The 21,898-nt window shown below is 37.7% G+C and overlaps 1 protein-coding gene across 4 annotated transcripts in view; it reads right to left on the bottom strand.

The window, feature by feature from the left end:
* The window catches only part of mink1 (misshapen-like kinase 1), a 232,261-nt gene extending 214,674 nt beyond the window's left edge, over window positions 1-17,587 (bottom strand). For all 4 annotated transcript variants that reach the window (XM_039747227.1, XM_039747228.1, XM_039747229.1 and 1 more), the window contains exon 1: window positions 16,995-17,587. In XM_039747227.1, the coding sequence (XP_039603161.1) occupies window positions 16,995-17,051 (57 nt within the window). In that variant the 5' untranslated portion in view covers window positions 17,052-17,587. The remainder of the gene's footprint in view (window positions 1-16,994) is intronic.
* Window positions 17,588-21,898: the final 4,311 nt, after the last annotated feature.

Here is a 21,898-nt window from a genome sequence, read left to right as displayed (position 1 = left end):
CCAGCAGCCATACCACTTGCATTTCAGAACAGGTTATCCACCTGAAGCTAAGCATGTTTGGGCAAGGCCAGTATTTGGATGCGAGACTATTCAGAAAAAGTTTTGGTTGCTGCTGGAAGTAGTGTTGGTGAAGCCATCAGTGCATGCTTGCCCTGTGGTCTGTGTGTGGATAAAAAAAAAATACCCCAACGCAGCGATGGAGAGTCTATTCTACAAAAATTGCCATCTTTAAGACAAGACATAAAACCAAGGTCCTTACTCTTTGTGGTCATAAAACGATCCCTAGACATATATCAAAAAGAGAAGGGATACTTCAAGATGATCTGGCTAAATTACCCACTTTGACCTGGTCATTCTGGCCTCAAAATCATCTCCGGTCTCCTATTGGTTACTATCTCTCCCAACCATTTGTTCATACTTTGTCAGATAATTTAATTCATTCTTCAGTAGCTACTACTTCTGAAGAAATTTTTGTCCATCTAGTCAAGCGAAGTGGCTTTATTGTCAAACCATCCATACACAGTATTGTAGCACACAGTGGCACAAAAGAATGTTCCCGAGGACCAAGGTGCAACATACATAAAACCAGGACAAATGCAAAATAGGTAAAGAACTGTACTATACTATAAATAGGTAAGTGAATACACACTGTTATGGTCAGAGACACTGCAATTCCCAAACCAGAAAGTGATCCGGCTGGTCCAAACGGTTTCAATAGTGCCCCCGCAGAATGCGGAGAGAATGCAGGAGGTAGGCTTGCCTTCTTCAGCTGCCAAAAGAAATTGAGAAGTTGCTGTACCTTCTTGGCTATGGAGATGGTGTTAACTGAACGAAGGTCAACTGTAAAATGCACAACCAAAATATTTGGTGATCTCTTGACCAATTCCAAAGCAGAACACTCGATCTGCAGTGATGTTTAGACTGCAAGGGCCTTCCTTAAATCAACAATCATCTCTTTAATCTTGTTCACATTAACTCTGAAGGTTGAATTTTTTTTTCCAAAAAAAAAAACTGGTTTTCTGAAAAGCACACAAAGCAATGGTTTCATACATTAACTAACTTATAAAAAGTCTGCTGCTGTGTCTGATGTGGACGCCTGTATGACATCTCAGACAGCAGCGGTTGTGTGGTGCTAGCTTGATAACCAGCAGAAATGCATGGAGGGCCGGCTACCTGGCTGTATTCACATGTAAGGTTGGCAGTGATGGCAGTCAGTGTTACCCAATCTGGTTGGTACCTCTTGTCATTGTAAGGGGTGGTCCTCCCAGGTGAAGGTTGCTGTAGGTGCATCAGCTACATGCACATGTCCAGCACCACGATCAGCTGGGGACCGATCAGCTGATACTGGTACCTCACTTTTGTTTTCGTTCTTCATCTCCAAATCATTTGCATCAAAATCAGAGTCCGATTTAGTGATAATACACAAAACGTAATCTATGATGTATTTTGCTTAGCACATTTGCTTTGGTCTCTCATCAGATGATGATGCTATTTTAGAAGTTGTTTGCTCTGTGCTACTCATACATGCGCAAGGAATCAAGTGCAGATCAACAAAGCTAACTTTCCTTCTAGCAAAGAGAGAGTCGAACTAAAACTTAATGGTAAGTTTTGCGAATGTTTACAGCTGATTACCATCCACTATCCCTGAATTTCAACAAAAATCGACATCTGCCCTGGAAGAGTTAAGACAAATGCACTGTATCTCATTTCTATAAGCCGACTCATCCTCATTGCTGATAAGCCCCACCACTGTTGTGTCATCCGCAAACTTGGTGTTAGAGCAGTAGGCAGCTGTGCAATTGTGAGTCAGTTGAGTGAACAGAAGTGGTCTGAGAGTGCAGTCCTGGAGTGTAGTAGCCTAGCAGACCCAACTTCTTTATAAGTTTGTGAGGAATGATGGACTTGACAGATGAACTGAAGAGAATGAAATGTATTCTTGTACAAGTGTCTCTTTTGTCCAGATGGGACAAGACCAGATGAAGAGTAGATGATATGGCATTTTCATTGGAACAGTTCAGGCAATAGGCAAACTGGATAGGGTCATGTGATGTGGGAAGTCTGGATGAGTAGTCCAAAGGCTCCCTCTCAAAGAACAGATGTGAGAGTTATAGGGCAATAGTTACTGAAGCAACAGACAGGGGACTTCTTTGGCACAGATATGATGGTAGTGGTTTTATAGTGCTTTGGGATGAATGCTTGCCCCAAGAAAATATAGAACATGTTTGTAAAGATATCCTTCAACATGTTGGCACATTCGCCAAGCATTCGGCAAGGTATGTTGTCTGGTCCAGTAGCTCTGCAAGGGTTTACATTCTACAAAGTTCTTCTCACGTCAACAGTGAACAAGCATAGTACTTCTTTCTGAGGAGGGATGGACTTCCTTACAGGTATGTAGTTCAAAGCATCAAATCACACATAGAACTTATTTGGAACATCTAGAAGGAATGCATCACCACTGCAGACGAACGTTGTGATCTTATAATCTGGAATGGCCTGGATTACCTACCACATACGACTTTGTGTCTCTGGTGTCCCAATAGTGGCTGTCGATTGTCTTCCCAGAATCTGACTTAACAGAGATAGGATAGGAAGGGCAGCCCTGAGGGCTAAATCATCACCTGATCTAAAAGCAACCTTATTGGGCTTTTAACAAGGCACATGCCTCCAATGTCACCCACAGATTTTGATTTGCACATCTTCTGATGGTCTGAGACAGTTACATTATAAATGCATTTGTTAATGTAGTCCGTGACAGATGAGGTATAACTCTGTAAGTTGATCTGATGTGTTGGTAACACCACATTCAAAAACTGCCCTGTCCAGATGAAGGGGAAAAAATAAAAACAACAGTACTGCAAGGCTAATATAGCTCCCACTGGCCTGATGTGTTTGAAAATGAGTTGGACCGTTTAGGCAGTGTACTGTCTTTAAGTTTATGATTAAAATATGCAATATATGCCAAGATTTTTTAAATTTTAATTAAAAAAAAAAACATCCCGACAGAGCAATCATTAAAAGTCTTTACATTTATATGATTTTGCATTTTTACTGTAATAATTAGGGATGCTCGGATTAGCCGTCAATCTGGGGTTGGGAAGACTGTGATTGGTAAAAAGGCTGATCACAAAAAACAATATTTTCTGCCCCATTTTAATAAGCTTTATGGTAATTAAGTTGTAGTGCTCCTTTATAGCAAGTTTTACGGTAGTTAACCCAGTGTGTGTCTTTTTTTCCTTTTGCAGTAAACTTCCTACAGTGTAAACAAACAGCAGCAAATGAAAGCTTGTTTTATCAGAGAATGAGACACAATTGATATTTTAGATTTTAATGTTAAAGACGTATAATAAACAGGGGAAAAAGTAACCAGGGAAGCAATTTGACAAATGGCAAGAAATGCTGCTTTAAGGAATTCAGACCTTTATTTTATCCTTTAAATTAAAAAACAAAACATAATATAACAATTTAAATTACAACGCAGAGGAACATTAATAATAACACAGAGTAACATTATGGTCTGTGGTTTCCATTTTCAATACATTTTTCAGTTTGGCCGCCATTATGCTTCATATTGTTCACTGTTGTTCTTCTACTCCATAAATTGAAGCAATACTTGAAGCACTTTTGCAATTTTGTAAACATTTAATTTAAATCTTTGTGACAATTCCAACACCACACACGTTTACTGGCCATAATAATGTATAGTAGTTTAATAATAAAAAAAAAAAAAGAGAAAAAGCTACAAAACACTATTAAAGCTTAAGATATGTAACCGACACGGATTTCAAAATGTGGCATGACACATGATTGCTGGGGAAAAACAGTACATGCTAGCAAAAGGGAGAGTTGTTTCTATGTGCATATCTCACAGTATACCATGTACAGTAGCGATAGTAATAGGTAGACACTGGCGTGTACAATGTGTGTGTGTGGGGGAGGGGGGGTGGTTTTAGCCACACTTTTTTGCTGCTGCAAGCAGCTTGTATTTTACTAAAGCAAAATTCACTGCCAACTATATTTATTTTTTCTTATATTTCATTTTTTTGACCACCCCTTACTTTTTCATAATTAAGCTGCAATTATTATATTGAGATTTTTTCATTAATTATATGCACATTTGGGCCACTTATGGCTACATTTTTGCTAATTTGTTACTAAAACGTAAACAGTTACTGTTTAAACTTGTTAGTTAGTGTTAGACCCAAGAATAACTCGGCCTACGAAAACCATGCTAAAAGCGTTAGTCCCAAATGTTCCTCAGGCAAACTGTACAGATGCATCTTGTGTAACCATTAGAAGCGAAAAAACACTGACAGCTGGACCAGCATGTTGGAGAAACTATATCTGAGTGTAGGTTTTTCACTAATTATGAAATATCTGCACTTTGACCAAGAATGAACACTTTGATGAGAATACCCACCCAGCACCCAAACTGAAGAAAATTTGGGAGATCTACCAGGCCATTATAGTACACTTTTAGAGCATTTACATTCCGGACCATGATGTCCGCATCAATGAAAGACTCCTGGCTTACAAGAGTAGATTGTCATGGATACAGTACATCACGTCACAAAGAGCTCTGCGTATTGCCTATTTACAAAAAGCAGCATTTGTAACAGATTTACATGACAATGGTTAATATAATCGCCTCTTGCTGCCATTAAGTACACAACACACCGGAGGTTTAGGAGAAGGAATTTTCTTCTGGGATTTTGCCCTTCCCACTTTTGTCCTGATAATTACTATATTCGAATGCCGCATCTACTATGCTTTAGTTTTAGTTTCATATTCTTTCTTCAGTATGTATAAGGTATAACTTGATCTTAACAAGATCTTTTTGTTGCCACTGGTGTTAAAAATGCTTAATGTTGGCATTTACTGCATTTCAAAATAATTCATGGGCTATTACATCTTTCAATATTTATTTCCAAATCTGCTTTCATTAGAAAATAAAACAGTCAAAGGGCATAGATACTTTTCTAATAATTTCATTTAGGAGACATGGAAAAACAATTTTCCTGAATAAATAGCAGTTTAATGCCTTGGTTTTAGGCTGTTAAGAAAAATATACATTAACAATTAAATACCAAAATGTATGATTTGTATTATACAGGAAATGTTTTACATTCTAATTTAAAGGACTGTAAATGAAACCAAACCATGTGAAATGGCAGACAACCGAGTAATAAACAAATCATTACAAATGGACCCGGGAGGTATTCTACAAAGCACGCTTTAGAAATTGAGATTTAGACTCTCACTTGATAAATCTTGTTTCACAATTAGGGCTCCAATTAAGGCTCAGTCATTACCATACACAGTGTGTCCAATTTAGTGCTGAAAAAGCACTGAGGGGAGTACAGTATGATACCAACAGAGTACCTACTGCATGACTACTGTAAAACTAATGGGAGGCAAGGTGCAATTTGGGATAGGTTAGAGTTTTTTTTTTTATATAAAAAATTCTCAAAATTTACAAAACATAAAATAAAATAGAGTGAGAGAGGTGGTCTTTAAAGCAGCTGAAAAAGTAGCAGTGGCAAGCTATAATCAAACCACTTTAATGCCCAAGTACAGTTCTGAACATGTGTATGTAGTGAAGTAAATTAGGGGTCTGTGGCAGTGCACTATTTGAATAAAAACAACGCAGATCAGTGTGTTTACACTTGAGTGGCGTAAAGCACATTTTAAAGTTATGTCTTTGAATAGTAATCATTTTTTTAAATACATACATATTAATACACAAACATATATTGCACATTTCACAACCAAAAAGTAAACTCATTTCTGTTGAGGAGTTTGGTCTGATCAGAACATCTGATGACATTACATATCTGGATATTCACATCAGTGTCACTTTAAAAATAAACTACAGTACATATAAATTAATGCAATGTGATGTTATGCGTTTTACAGAATCAGTCTCTAAAAAGCTTGACAGTGCTGTTTTTCATACATGTGTGCTATTACACCAAGGACATGTGGGAAAACTAAAGAATGTTACACCCATGATCAAACCTAAAAGACTGATGGTATTTTACAAATCTCCCGACACCTTTCCAAGACTCTCTTCAACAACATGGGACAGAAATACAGCAGATGTAAAGAAATGCATATTGATGCAAACCAATAGTCAACCATTTGTTGTTACAAGTTAACTTGGCAATGTATGGCTTCATGTAATTGCATATAAAGCTGCTTTTTGAAAATCTGTAGTTCATTACATTACTATCCTTTAATAGTATTCTTTTTACTGGCAATGTACAAACTCAAAGTTCAAACCAAGCTCCCTCATTTGCTGGATTTTTAAGAAATGGGACACATCATGGATAATCTTACATACTAGTTGAAAGCAAACTGACATTTTGCTTTTTTAGTCTAAATATTACAAACACACATAGTACTGCTACAACTATCCAGAGAAGTCCCACTAGTCCAATTCCAGGACTGCAGAGTATGAACTAAAGAAATTAAAAAAAAAAAAAAGCAGAAACATGTAAGGATTTGAGCCATTAGAGTAAATCGATAGTGATTTTTATTGATCCTTTCATGTCAGTTTAATTTTTTGAATCATCACATTGAAAAATCAATTTTCAGGAACCTAGCAGGTGATAAATCTTCTAGTATAAGATGTATGTTGAATGAGAGCATGCAACACCTAGCCTTCTGAAAAAGTTTCTTACGAGATGCCATTATGATCTTAGGAGAAGACGTCTGCATCGCCACCTGGGTATCACTCAGGCCTGTCGCCTACACAAGACATGCCTATATCATTTCACAAGCAAAACTCGGCACTAACGCTGCTGAATAAACCTTGGGTCTAACGCATCTATACAGCCCAAGTGACATTCAGGTCAAACACTAAGGAGGTTTATATAAAAAAAAAAAACCCACTACATGAGGTGAAGACTCTCTTTAAATTGTGGCTACAATTTTTAAATACGTCAACCACAGAAGGGCTTCTGTGGCACCTCCGCTTGAAAACCCTTTTACTGCAGTCAATTGAGGATTAGTTTATGGAAGCAGGCTTAACAAAAAAATACCTTTTTTTGAAAAAGGCACAGATGCTATTTTGAATTGCATCGAATATTGTCAGGTACAAGTTGAGAATCAAATTAAATTGATAAGTCACTATCAATTCAAAGTTCTAGTAAAGATATAGACTTCAAAGATTAAGTGGCGACATAAGAGAAGTTTTTATTATGAGGATAATCAGTATGGTAGTTTCCAACTGATGCTTCGAAATTAAAAACAAACACACCACACACACACACGTATATATGACATATGACTCCAGATACCACAAAAATATTAAATCAAAAGGTGCAATTAAATAGATCACAAATGAGATCAACAATAGGTTTTGGCGATTATCATTTCTACTTAGTTTGCCAGTGGCAAATTAAATCTTGGAAAACATTAAACTAATTATATTGCAATAAATGCAAAAGGCCATTTTTTAAATTGTTGAACAGCTATGCCATTAGCATGTGGTGGTAAGGGCTCTCCCTGCAAGTCGCATAGAGGCCGGTTTAAACACATCACACATGCATCCTGGGAGTAAAGGATGTGCGGTGAAGATGACATCAGACTTGGAGACGCACATAAAAATACTCCTAAGTATATGGCGCAGCAGGCGTGTATTCAACTAGCAAATTTTTAACACGAGACTGGTTCTATTTGTGCCAGAATAATGAACGAAGGGCTGAATATGGTGCAACTACATATCAAAACACAAGGAAGACACTAAAACATTTGAAATTCATCTGCCCATAATGTAGATCACCTGTTATGAAGATATTTGTGCCCCATGGAATACAGTTGTTCCTTCTTATTTGGAACAGGCAGACAACGGTGTGATTATGTGGTTAACATAGATCTCCTCATGTTCATGCATCTTTGCGTGCTTTTCACTTTTACAGGCCTATCCATTAGTAAACATGCACATGCAGTCACCTGTCCACTGCTTCTAAAAATACAGTGATGTCATGAAGACTCTGTTTACAAAAGCTAAACAATAGAAATGTGTACATACAATTTAAAAATACAACCAAAAATACATACACACTTTTGATACAAGTTGGAGAAGTGCCGCTGTCAGTCACAGGTTTATAAGCGGTAGAAAGATGGACAGATATGCCCAGGTGTATTGTAGGTTTACATTTAAAGACACTGGCATTCAAACACAGTAACTCCAGCTTGATGTGTACACAGATCCAATATGCTAATTGAAATTTGTTTGTTCCAATGCCTCCTGGTTAAGTCATAACTATTTATATATGATAACTATGTTGACAGACTTAAAATAAGTCATTTACTTACAATCTTATATAAACTACCTTAATTTTAAAATTTTAAACATTTACGCATTTACTTTAAATAAAAAAAAGACAATTGCTACTTAAATGGAATGCTGACAACATGAACTATCAAAAAGATTTTTTTGCTGTGTTATTTACAACAAAACCCACACTTTTGAACCGACTAAACATTTATTACGTTCAGAAAAGTGCAATAGTGATATTTTTTAACTTTAAAAAAAAAAAAAAAAACTAAAGCAAAACCTAAATTGCTACAAACACCAACTTAAATTAATATAATGTCATGAGCAAACTAAAATTTCAAAATTCAGAGTAAAATTACCACTATTGCCATGTGGTTAACTGAAACAGCATAGCATAAGTAGACAATTATTTAAATAAACAAGGGCTTGTTAAATCAAAAATTTAATTAAAATCACATTTATTTCACCAGAAAAATCAACTTGCCTTACAGTCTTTGGAAGCAGTTTAATGAGGTGTTTAAACTCAAAGCACACAAAAAGTCTTACTTATGGATGTGGTGTATGGCTTTGTTGAGATCGTCTTCCAAAGTTCAACCACATATCAGATACAATTTTGCCTTCACATAAATACATTCACCAAAACATTTTAAGCCCTATTATGCAAAAGTGTATTCTACTAATTGGCTAAAAATGTATTACGGTCAATGTTGGCAGAAAGGCCAATATATTTCACAAAAGTTTTAGCATTCCTTGAGGTTGTTAAATAAAAGCTTTCATGTTGCCTCTAATAAACATTTAACTGTTGCAGTTCCATACACTTACAGAAAATGTCTTCAGTATTACATGTGCAAGCATGGCATTTGCTTCTTTGAAGTATTAACTGTCCTGATCCAAACTACAATACCAAAATGAATGTGATTTAGCCACAAATATTTAAAATTGTCTTTTTTGCCCAATATCCATTATATCAATTCTTTTAATAAGAATTAACAAAATAAATATACTGTGCAAGGTACTATTGACATAAAAAAAATTCAAGTACTGCAATTCAGTTTTACAATAACTCAAATATAAACTAAACACAGTTGACATCACATTCCTATAAAAAAATGTGTCAATCTTTTGGACAACATGTGACAAGGGAAATCGTGCTGCAGTGCTGATGACTGTGGTGCACCATCTGTGAAAAGGTACAGGCAATGCATGATATTAATTCAAGTAATAAAGAAACTCACAAATGGTGCATGATAATTATCAGCAATGCTACAAAGAACATCATCTTAAATGTTTGCTTAAATGAAAGCCCACATGTTTAAGTAAGAAGCTTTAGTAATCTCTTATTAACTGCACCACACCATCTGCCAGTAATAACTGTACTTAATTTGTATTAAACTAAGCTGGGCAATCCATTGAAATAGGTTAGTGTGCATCCAGAGAAAAAGAAAAACAGGTGGAGATGGGAGAGGCACATTGCTTTACTCTATGGTCTAAATGGCTATTGTGCCCTTAGAACAAATAACCCAAAATGCCAGACGTCCTCAACTTCTGGCAACTCTGCAGAGGTTGCTCATGTGATAGGCTGACTGCAGAGATGGGTAATTTTTTTTTTTTTTTAAATATACACACATGCATACACTAAAAGGTATCTGTGCATTAAGCATTTAAAGGAACAAACACAGACTGGGGCCATATTTGTTTTCTTGCAAACAATGTACATACCTACATCCACAACAGTGTCAATCTGTTTTAATTGTTTTGTAAACACTTTCAAAAAGAAAAATCTGTTGTATCATGAGCGCAGGTGTATGAAAAAGAAAAGAAGTCTGATTAAATTTAAAAGACTGTTTCAATCATCTCAATACTGTGGGGCTATGAACACTGACAGTACTTAAGCTTGTCAATTGTTTGTAGGATTTTCATATTCTAGCATTCATTTGCTTTAACTTCTTAACAACTATAATTTTTATTTTCTGATTTTTTGTAAATTCTTTATAAAATAGCACAAGCAACAACTTAAGGTCAGATAATCTTTGGAGACCAAAGAAGGGGAGGAGAGTAAAAAAGGATGATACAATTACTCAAAACCTTAAATATCAAAAACATTAGCAATAGTACAGCATTGCCCTGTTAACTGACAAAAACAGTAAAAATTCCTGACAAATTTTAAAGGACTGAGAACTGTTCCTAAAAAAATAGAATTTAATTTATTCTAATTTTAAGTTAAATAGGCCATCCTTTTCCCATTGTGGTATGGTAGTTGGGTTTCAGATTTATCCGAGCAAAATAAGTGTTACCAGAGCAGAATAAGATGTCATAAATGACAAATAAGCAGCAATATCCCATTAGATGTTTCTATAAACTGTGCCAGAAGAAGATTAAGAATTACTTTGAATTAAGGGATAAACTGATTAGTTATCTGCAAAATCCATAACCTATCAAATAAAAATAAATACATAAAACAATAGCAGATGATTACATAGACATTATCTGGTGGGGTGTTGCAAGCAAGGTAGTGTTGCATTTAAAATGTTTTTCTTTAAACAGACTCGTTAAGCAAATTCTTTTTATTTACAATATGATTTTCATTTAAACAGTTAAAATTTTGGTTTACATAGTTTAAATCATTGCACCACCAACAGCAGCCTATAAATATGTCCACAAATTGCTTGCATTTGAGAAATTAATTTTTTGAAGTAACACCAGCAAATAGCCCCTTAAGTTATTTGGCTCTCCTTTACTATTGGGTATGAAGTCAAACTGGAGAAGTTACATTTTGAAATAATCTTAATCTTCAAGATCATTCTTTTTTGTTATTCTTCGCCAAAGACCCTAAAAAGGCAGCATCTTTTTATCAAGGCAATTGTACCAAAAACACTTTTTAGAACAGCACTAAAACTTAGGAAGTGAATCTCCTTTGATTTGTTAAAATGTTAAAAAGTGTTCATTTTTTAAATTAACATTTTAATGCAGGTTGCTCTGATTCTTCATTTACATTTTGCCAAGTAGTAAGCAGATTTACCTAAAAAGGACATGTGTTACCACAGTGAGAAAGTTAGCTCTGTATTGGCACAGGACTACTGAGAACAAGACTATCTGCTAAGCACACAAATATTTAAATTATAGTAAGTTTAAAGCAGAGGGCATTCACAAAACATATGAACTAAAATAGCTGATCCCAGTCACATATGGATAGATTTTAGATGCTGCACAAACTAAGGAAAAAAAAAAAAAATACAACCCTTGACTGGCATTCATTACCTGAAAATCTAAATGAAAAACTGCAGTTGATCTAAATATGCATTCCATTTCCAATTAGAGCTACAATATACAGATAAGGATAATCTCTACAGCAGAAAGAGAGGGTGGGTTATGGAAGTTGTATACTTATTAGATTCAAAACTTTGACAGCAATGTGTTATTTTTAACAAATCTAAATTGATCTTGGAAAAACCAACAGAAGGAAGCACTCTCTCATATTCTAATTGCAAGAAAATTGGTCAGAATTTATTTGCAGCCTTTGTCAATTTTGGTAAAGGGTTCGACTCGGTTGATTGAACTGCCCTGTAAGAGATCCTGAAACTTCATAGGCTCCCTTTAAAGTTGCTGGATATTATGGCTGGCCTGTACAATGGTACTGCGAGTGCTGTGCAGAGTGGAGGCAGAACCACCACATTTTTCCCCAGTTGATTGTGGGGTTCGTCAGGTGTGTGTTCTTGCTGTTCAATGCTTGCTAGAACTGGGTGTTGGGCTGGGTGGTAGGGTTTAGCGGCTGTGGGACATTTGCTGGTGAAGAGAGATTCACTGAACTTGACTTTGCTGATGATGCTGTGATGTTCGCAGAGTCTATGGAGGCTCCGATAGGGGCTCTCAAGAGACTAGTGCCTCTTCCTATGAAGTCAGTAGATGGACTGGGAGAGCGGGGGGAATGGGGGTTATCATGAGGTCGTTGAAAAGGGGCAAGTGGCACTAGAGTTCTGGTGCTTCCCGTTTTGCTATATGGTTGTGACATATGAACGCTATCCAGTGACCCAAGATGAAGACTTGACTCCTTCGGTACTGTGTCTCTTCAGAGAATCCTTCAGTACTGCTGGTTTGACTTTGTGTTGTATGAGTGGATGCTCATGGAGTCCCAAATGAGACACATTCCCTGCATTGTGAGAGAGCGTCAGTTATGACACTACAACCATGTGACGCGATTCCCTGAGGGTGATCCGGCTTGCAGGATCCTCACTGTTGAAGACCTGAGCAGCTTGAGCAGGCCAAGGGAATGCCCAGGTAACACCTGGCTACAGCAGATAGATGGCAATTTCTGGACAGTGTAACTGGACCGTGTGTCTGCCTGGGGGGCTCCCAACCAGGTTCCCGAGCCGTTTCGGCATGTGGTGGGTGCAGCAATGTGCTGTATCAGTGCATGTTCCTCAACCTGACCTGGCAACTTTTGTACCAACTGCATCACTAAATTCTGAATTTTCATTACAAATTAGTTTCTCATATAATAGACAGGCTAGCATCTTGACAGTCTTTACTCAACATTCATAATAAGAATGACATGACTTAACGAATGTGTGATACACTTCATTTATGGTCATTAAACAGAATTCCTTCATAGTCATTAAATGGAATTCTGTTCACAATGACAGCCTTTTATACAAAGAGCACAGCAAACAATCTTGAATATTCAGTATAGATTCTGGGGAAATGATCGACTAATTCTATCACCCTTCTGGTTTTCAATTTATGCAAAGGTAAAACAATACTGCATATTTTTTCCAACTTAGATATGGTTTACAACATGTTTTACCCTCTGAATTACATAGATAAATTACTTTGTGGAGACATCTCATAAATCCTGCTCAAAATAAATGGGTAACGTGCAAAATAGCTAGTTGAATTAATAGTGCTCAGTGTTTGAAGTTGTAAGGTAAATAAAGAATGCTCACTGGGGTTACTCTCACATGAAATGGAAATCTAGTTTCAACTGAAATAAATTTAAGTAAGGAAAAAAAGATTTGACAATTTATTACCACCTGAACTGCATCTATTGTGAAGCGAACAATGCTCATGGGTTTTGCTAATCTGATTTAACAGGTCTTTTAACAAACAATTGTTTTCTGCAAAAACATAACTAAGTTTATTGGTTTCCATGCAAAAGTTATACTACAGAGAGTAATGAACAGGTTATTAACCCAAATTCAGTTATATATAAATTAAATACATATTTTAACATGAAGCATTCGATTCTCAATTTTTGGTCCACATAGAAAAAATTAGTCCTAAGAGTTCCATTCAAAAGTCATCTATTACATATGACGAAATGAGTCCTAACACCAACTACCAATGAAAAGGTCCCATTTGCTTTTCACTTACATTACTGCACATTACTTAAAATCCTATTGAAGATGAAAATATCTGACATAACTTTAGAAATAATACTTTTTGTTGCCAAAGGAAAATAAAAACCTTTATAGAAACTCAAAAAAACAAAGCCTCCTGACACACACAATATAAGAGCCATTATATTAACAAAACTGAAATTTAATAGAAGTGTGTATACTTTTTGACATGCACTGTAAGCCACCTGCACAGAATGATGTCAAAATGGTTAGTGTTGCTACCGAAGTTTGAATTTCATGCTTGACCATGGTGTGTAGAGAAGTACACCTATGAATACCCTTCATTCGTCCAGCACAGCACACATGGTTAACTGCTACCTTGTACAGGATACTATCAGGATAGGCTACGGCCACCCATCACACTGAACTGAATTAAGTGAGTTTGACAATTATGTAATTATTTTATAATCAATATCCTTGATTCCAAGCTTCCAAATAAGTAATGTTCAGATTAATTAAAAAAAAAGTTGGTACAAACAGGTTTCTAGGACTTCTATCAATCACCTTTAAACCACTTACTGAATGATTCTACTCTCCAGAACAAATCAAATGCCACTACCTCTGTCCTGTTTGTTTTTACAGTGTCAATTTATAAATAAGGTTCACTACCATTTACTCCTCCTTCCTCAATCATTACTGTTAAATGTAAATAAGCCAAACTTACTTAAAAGCAAGAGTATCTAAAATGTAAAACGCCATGAACCAGAAACAAAGCATTATACAAAAAGGAATCACATTACGGGCACAATCAACTGCTGCTTTGTAAGTAAAGGCACGATACGTCACACCTGTTCTCTCAAGCTGCTTATGTGTACAGTGAGTGGGAGTACAGACATTGTGTAACTGTGAAGATGGTGACAAAGCTATGTTTGACAATAACCAACAATGGATCAAAATCATGACCAATTAAGCTCCATATGCCATTACATTACAACCTCCCAGAAAAAGCAGACAAGTGCAAAAAGTCCTAAATCAACGAGTACCAAATCTAAACTTAGCAGGATAATTTTGGACAAATGGTGCAAGGTTTCTATGAAGCAAAGAAACATTCAAGACAAGCAACACCCAAACAGATACTTAAGGCAGACAGGTGAAGGCACATGTGCCACAACCAAGACAAGTGGTGCTAATAGGCCTCACAGCATGGTGCCTAATGGTGGAATGTGGAATTCACGACAGGAAAAAAAAAAAAAAAAGTACATTCCTTTATGGAACAAATGGCACAGCAACAGGACATGATGCGACTTGTAAGCAAAATGGTTCTCCAAGACTGAGGAAACCCAAATTTCAGAGCAGGTCCAAATGAAAATCACATCCATAAATTGGTCAGGTCCTGTCGTATGAGGTACCAAGTTGAAAACTGAACTTTAGAATTGTCCTCACAAAATACAAGCATAATTTATGACTTAAAGCAAATCCATCATTTAAAAACAATTGCAAGATCAACAATCTTTCACTGTTCTTTTAAAAATAATCACATGCATAATGCACATTGTTAACTTTTGCTTCCACCTTCAGGACACTAAAGGCAATCTGAACTCAAATCTGGAAATATTTCTACTTGGTTTCTTCAGAATGCTCCACTGATTAGAATATCTATATTAACACTGAACACTCAATTTGTTTTGTACTCTTGGACTTTATGTCAAAACTTTCAAATTTACATTAACCTACTTCAGTTTACTCAAAAAAAAAAAATAATAATTCAACAGTACATTGTTCTTTATACTTTCAATGCCACCCACCACCAGCTGCACTCTCAAAACAGGATTCTTGTTTCTACTTGCAATACAATTAAAGCAAAAGAGATTCCATGCCTGAGTTTCTCTCAAACTTGAACTGCAAATTACATAAATTATGTTAAGGTGACACTGGAAAGTTTTCTGCTCTCTTCTATGAGGCAACAAAAACGGCTTTAGACTTCAAACACACCGATTGTGGGTTCAAATCCCACCACTAACACTGTCTGAACATAGGAATGTCACTTCACCTGCCTGTGCAGCAACTGGAAAAAGCAAAGCAAATGTAACCAGTTGCATCTGTCAGATGTTGAGTCGCCTTAGATAAAGCTGACAGCCAAATAAGTGTGAAAATTTTCAGAATCCATGTAGAGTCAATCTATACAACATAAAATCCAACACCATAACATTAATGTCTCTCTATGCATATGCATACAAACAATCACAATTAGAGCCCAAATGGACCTAAACGATAAAAAAAAACTAAATATTACCCAAAATAAATGTGACTTTAATGGTCATGCACTCCCCTAAACCGGGTCGCTAATCTACTTTCAGCATGCTTATATAAAATTGTGATTGACAGTATACTAACAATGAAAATGTGGGGTTATAAATTTACGTACTGATGGGGTCTACTCGATCAACTTTTTTTAGGTTTGATAGATACAGCGGGAGCAATTTGGCATTTCATGCGCAGAATTTTTTTTTTTAAGATGACAACTGAACATTTGTCCCCTGAAAGAGTTAACAGCTATAGATGATCTCACTGCTAACAAACAGCTGAGTACTCGACATTGCTATCATTTGTATTAATGGCGAATCAGCTGCGTTTCGTGCGCAACACATTCTCTCGCATTTTGATTACGATTACATTTATGGGGGGTTGTTACTGTCACTCTGCACTGCAACTCCTGAAAAGAGGAGGTGGGGAGGGTATTCGAGGCGTGGGTGCACTTGAAATGAACAACCTGTCCTGTCCTTTGATGCTTTCCGAGAGAGAAACTGCAAACCAGCCCAAAAATCAGAATTTCAATTAGTGAAAGGTTACAGTTAACAGAGTCAGTGGCAACCGAACTCCAGCAGACTGTTTGGCTTCTCCGATGACCAGGCACCTGTGTCACATAAAATGAATAAAATTGTCCGAATTGTTGAAAAATTGAATCTGTCGATAGCACAATAATGGCACATTTTAGTAGCGACCCCGTAGGTATGCCAGAGAGCCCCTCCACTCCTTCAAACGGCGGAAACACTGCGAGCTGCACGGCTTGAAGCCGATAAACACCGCGAGGTCACGTGAGGCGGAGCGGCGAGGCTCTCGGCTTGGAATCGGGGGCAGCAGCTTAAACGCCGTCAGAGCTGGTGGCTTCACTGAAGGCCAAACTCAGGAGACCGGCTGCTTCCAGGGACGTTCCTCTTCTTCCCTAGGCTATCTCCGTATGTTGGCTGCATGCACCCTTCGCAAATCACAGCGAGGAATCCCGCAAGTTTCCATTAAAAAAAAAAAAAGGCAAAAACCGACAGTCCCACCCACACACGCACTTACTAGCTCGCATGTAAACACCTCTTAAAACCACTTACCCTTAAAGCAGCCAAGTCGATATCATCTAAGCAGCGGGCTGGGGCGGTATCCGACATCTTTAAAATATCTTAAATAGTACAGTCATCCAAAATTAGGGCGTGGGAAAATTTCAAAGCAGTCCTGCAAACAGAAACAAGTCCCGCAGCTAAAGCTTGCCGCAGCCGAGTCGTCTTCACCCCCCGCAGCCCCGACCTCGAGTGAGGCCGGCAAGAGGAGGTAAGCAGCTCGGCGCCTACTAGACCCGGACTGCGGCTTCGCTCTTTTTAACTTTCGCCCCCACCTCCCATTATTTTTCTTGCCTCTCCTCGACAGATCTACTCGGCTGTGCAGAGTGAAAACGAGCACAACCTTCGGTTGGATAAGATCCTCACACTTCCAGTTCCAAATTTCTTTTCGTTTCGGTGAAAACGATTTTTTTTTTTCTCCTCCAACGCTCGATGCCTCACACAGTCCTTAAGCGTCTTCCTGGATTGTTTGCAGCTACGGTAAGCGCAACAGGGACAAAAATGTTATGGTCACCCCCTCCCTTTCAATGTCTGACTCAATCTCTCTTCACACCCACCTCCACCAGGTAGAGAGAAGAGGAGCCTGTGCGCGCTCACGAGTGGCCACGTGCACACAGTTTAGCAGGTGTAACCCCGCCCCCAATTTAGCCCCGCCCTTTCTCCCACTCTGCCTTTCTATTACCCTCCCTCGCTCATATAGGCAGACCACACTTTAACAATTTCTGCTTAATCTGCACACCATCTCCAGAGTTGCTTCTAAACCCTTAGCTTTTCTGTTTTATACCGCATTTGTGTCATTTCCCCTCACTGCTACCGCATTCAAGTTAGACTTCAGCACTAGTTTGAGCGGTATGGAGTAGCTCTTAAAGATAGCACCTCCTCTTTTGTAATGACATCTTCTGAATTCCTTGTTAAAAAAATAACAGCTGTTCCAGGCATTCCAGAGGTGTTTGGCATGGGTGTAGAGTGAGCAAAGCCCAGTGGTGAAGATACTTGAAATTTCAAAATGTAGCACACAATAAACAAATAGCAAAAGAGGAAGTATCACTAAATGTACTGTTATTTAGTGCTTACTATCAAGAATCACTTTTTAGAGAATAAATAAACAATGTAGCTCTCAGGATGAAGATCAAGACTGACATTCGTGCCCATGTTATAACATAACACATCTGGTAAACTGAATAGAGATTGCACACCATCTTGCATCTTCCAAGTCAAGTAATACATTCAATGGCTACTATTGTTTTGTTAGCTATTAATCATTTCACAATTATACATTCCAATTCATAAATAATTTATAATCCTCATACTTGTTTGTCTCTGATGTTGAATGAACTGCTGTATTTTAGCAAATGTGTATACTATATACTATACTGTCTGGTGGACCATTTCCAAAGTTGTCTCTAATGTTGAATGGACTTCTTTTATTATTAAATGTTTATACTATATAATGGATGACTGCCAGGAAGAAAATTGGCAGTAGATTGGCCCAGGACAAGGTAAAGCAAAATCAGTAGCTTAAGAGAGCAAAAGTACATGCAGATTTATTGTACATGAATGTTGAGATGTAGGAGCCCCTGAAACAGTGAAGGGGGCCAAGTAAGACCATCAAAGCAAGACAGAGATACTAAGTGAATACTCAGTGAACCTCTGGGATTTTAGATTTTAGAGGATAGGCCATTTGGAGGAACCATAAATGAAAAAAGAACTGACATGACTAAGAGGCGATGTGATTGAAGTGTTTAAAATTATGAAAGGAATCAGTACAGTGGATCCAGGCTGAGTTAATCAAGAACAGAGGCACAATGGGAAACTTGTTAAGGGTACAGTCCACACAAACGTTTGGAATTTCTTTTTCACACAGAGAACTATAAACAAATAGAATAAATGACCAAGTAGTGTGGTGGACAGCTGGACTATAAGGACATTTAAAATTCAACTTGAAGTCAATTTGGAGGAATTCAGTGGATAGGACTGGAAGCCCTCTTATTCTAAATGGCTTGTGTTTGTCAAAAGTTTTTCTAATGTTCTAAATACCTTGCAAATACAGTATGTCACATTCAAGGCTGAGCTGGGTTCAAGAGTGTAAGGATACTAAAGGCCAGTAGACAAAAGTTTAAGCTTGGGATACTGTTAGTCCAAAAAAAAGTATAGACATTTCAGGGCCTCATTCAGGAGGGACCACAGGAGAAAGTTTTAAAGTCACCTCAGACAGACATACATACAGACAGACAGACAGACAGACAGACAGACAGACAGATAGATAGATAGATAGATAGATAGATAGATAGATAGATAGATAGATAGATAGATAGAAGTTTATTTGTCCCCAGGGGGAAATTTGGTTCAAAAAATTGATTGGATCTGGAGACAGAAAAAGAGTTTGGATGAAGATTCATTGGCTGGTCAAAGAGATGGAATGTGAGAAAAGAGTGTGGTTGATCAGGGTCTTGTGAAACTTTGCAATTGACTATTAACCATTTAAAATTGGACAGCCTTTCATGCAACGATCAGGGGCTGAATGAAATAAGACAGACAAAAAGATCAGGGGCTTAAATATATTAATCTTATACATCACCAAAAAAGATCAGTGGGTGGGTGCTATATATCAGGGGACTACAGCCTTTATTACCCCACTCTCCTGATGCCATTGCTTGGGTGCTTCTTTTATAATGTCCTTTACTGGCTTGAGCTTGCACTTCTTTAACTTAACTTCTTTTCTTTATTGGGAGTGTATGTACTTTATTTGGTAAACACAAAATTCTATTTCTGTTTGAAATATTAAATATTATAAGCTCCTCAGGCCATTAGAGAGTCAGGAGCTTACAGAATGTAATAGTTTAACTGAAGAGTGAATGAGAGGCGTCAGAGGAGGTGAAAGAAGCTTAGAAGGTGACAGAAAAGGGAGTTTTCTGTTACAGGTTTGGTCGGAATAAGGCACATCTGTGAGATCCTTTTTAGGCAGGCAAGAAGGGGCTAAAGATTATATGCTCAAATGGTCTTGTTTTGTATTTTCTGTTGCTCCTTGTACTTATTCTTACCTTGTATCATAAATACAGTGTGAAGGCTTGAGGCACCACAGAGCTCCAAACCCTAAACAGAAACACACAAAACACAGTTCTGGTTTCAAAGCAAAGGGTGTTCATTACAAAATACCTTGTACAAAGAATGTACACGGTGCCTCTCTCTCTTTTCTCTCCACACTGCCAATCCTCTAGTTGAGTGTTGCCTTCCTTCCTCCCAGCTCCAACTCACCTGGACAAAGTAGTGTGTTCCTTTTATTGAGGACCAGGGAGTAATTCTAGTGCCAGGGCTTCGCTTGTTGGAAGCACTTCTGGGTCATACAAAAGTCCCAAATAGTAGGGAATGTAACTTCCTGCATTGCCCTCTTGTGGCACCCATGGACCCTAGCAGGACTGTGCTACCGAACTACAATTCCTGGCAGTCCCTTCTGGTGTCTGAACTGGTATCGATATCCAGGGCTGCTGCCATCTAGCTTCCTGGGGGAATAAACAGCCCCTAGAGACAGGGAAGGTATTGTAAGTATATCTGGTCGGACATATGTCCATCCACCAGAGGCAAGGAACCCTCCTCTCTCTTGGCCAGGATGTCCATCCATCCACCTGGGGCATAGTGTTTGGGCAAGGAACCTTCCCCTCTCCTGATCTCTCTGATTTTGATCTGTGAATAGCATCTGTACTGTAATTGGAGATGCCTTTTTATGCAGCCTTATGCCAGAGCAGTCCTGATGATTCTCAGTCTCATCTTGGCATCACAGATGACTTGTGCATTAATGGAATGTAACTGGTTATAGTTAACAAAAGCAGCTTCATTCTAGCTAGGTGCCTTTACGAGTGCATTAAAGTGCTCTGATTATGTTAGGTAAACAGACACTAGTGTAAACTGCCTTGTTATGTTATATGTATATATGCACCTACAACACATGAAAATTGAATGCAGCACTTCACCAGTTGGTTGAAGGCCGAAGTCTTGGAAGGACTTAGTCATTCCAGCACAGCAGGTAAGACAGAATGAAGCTTCACTAAGATATTCCTGACCTGTCAGCCTGTTCCCTGAGAAGAGACAACAGGTAGTCTAAACTGATGAAAAAAACAAAAATGTACTTCTGTGCAAATACACAGCATTGGTTCTCTTAAAAGGGAACTAAAATACATCATATTCATCACATTTGAACTTTAATATATTTGTCACATCAATGCATTTTATAATAATGGCTAACAGGTCTGTGATGTGAATTATGTGTGCGACTTGACATTTAGATGGATTGGCTGCATTTGCCTACTTGTTTAAGGGTGCCATCATTTCCCATTTTCTCTGAAAGGTTGCGTGTGCATGGGTCAGAATGGCCTTAACACTAGAATTACCAGAGCCTACAAAAAAACTCGTAATTCCGTCCCACCTTAAATTGCTTCTTAAATCCCCTCACACCTCCCTGCCAGCATCCTTTGTCCTCTAAATGTGCTGATAAAGAGGAGCTAAAAGCAGCCAGCTATTCCATCCTCCCACCGACTTAGAACGTGCACAAACTTCTCTCAGCTCATGCCTTGATTGAGTATCTGGGAGTGAAGTGGAGTTTTAGAGTGGAAATAATAGATCGTTATTTGGAACACGCGCATTTCATGTCTGTTCCGTTTCTACAGTAATCTGTGTCAACACAATGTTAAAACAGAAACGTTTTTTATATTCTAGTAGTAGATGACAAAATGTAGGCATAAACTATATATTTTTGAATAAAAGTGCAATTGTGTTATATTTGAACCTTTTGTGAAAATGTTTGTTATTTGGACTTCAGGCTTCATACATTATATAGTTTATGCCTACATTTTGTCAACTACTACTAGAGTATAAAAAACGTTTCTGTTTTAACAATGTGTGTA

Source organism: Polypterus senegalus, chromosome 3 (assembly GCF_016835505.1).
Source record: "Polypterus senegalus isolate Bchr_013 chromosome 3, ASM1683550v1, whole genome shotgun sequence".
NCBI lineage: Eukaryota > Metazoa > Chordata > Cladistia > Polypteriformes > Polypteridae > Polypterus > Polypterus senegalus.
The sequence above is the reverse complement of the archived record's forward strand: the minus strand, read 5'-3'. Positions and strand labels throughout refer to the sequence as shown.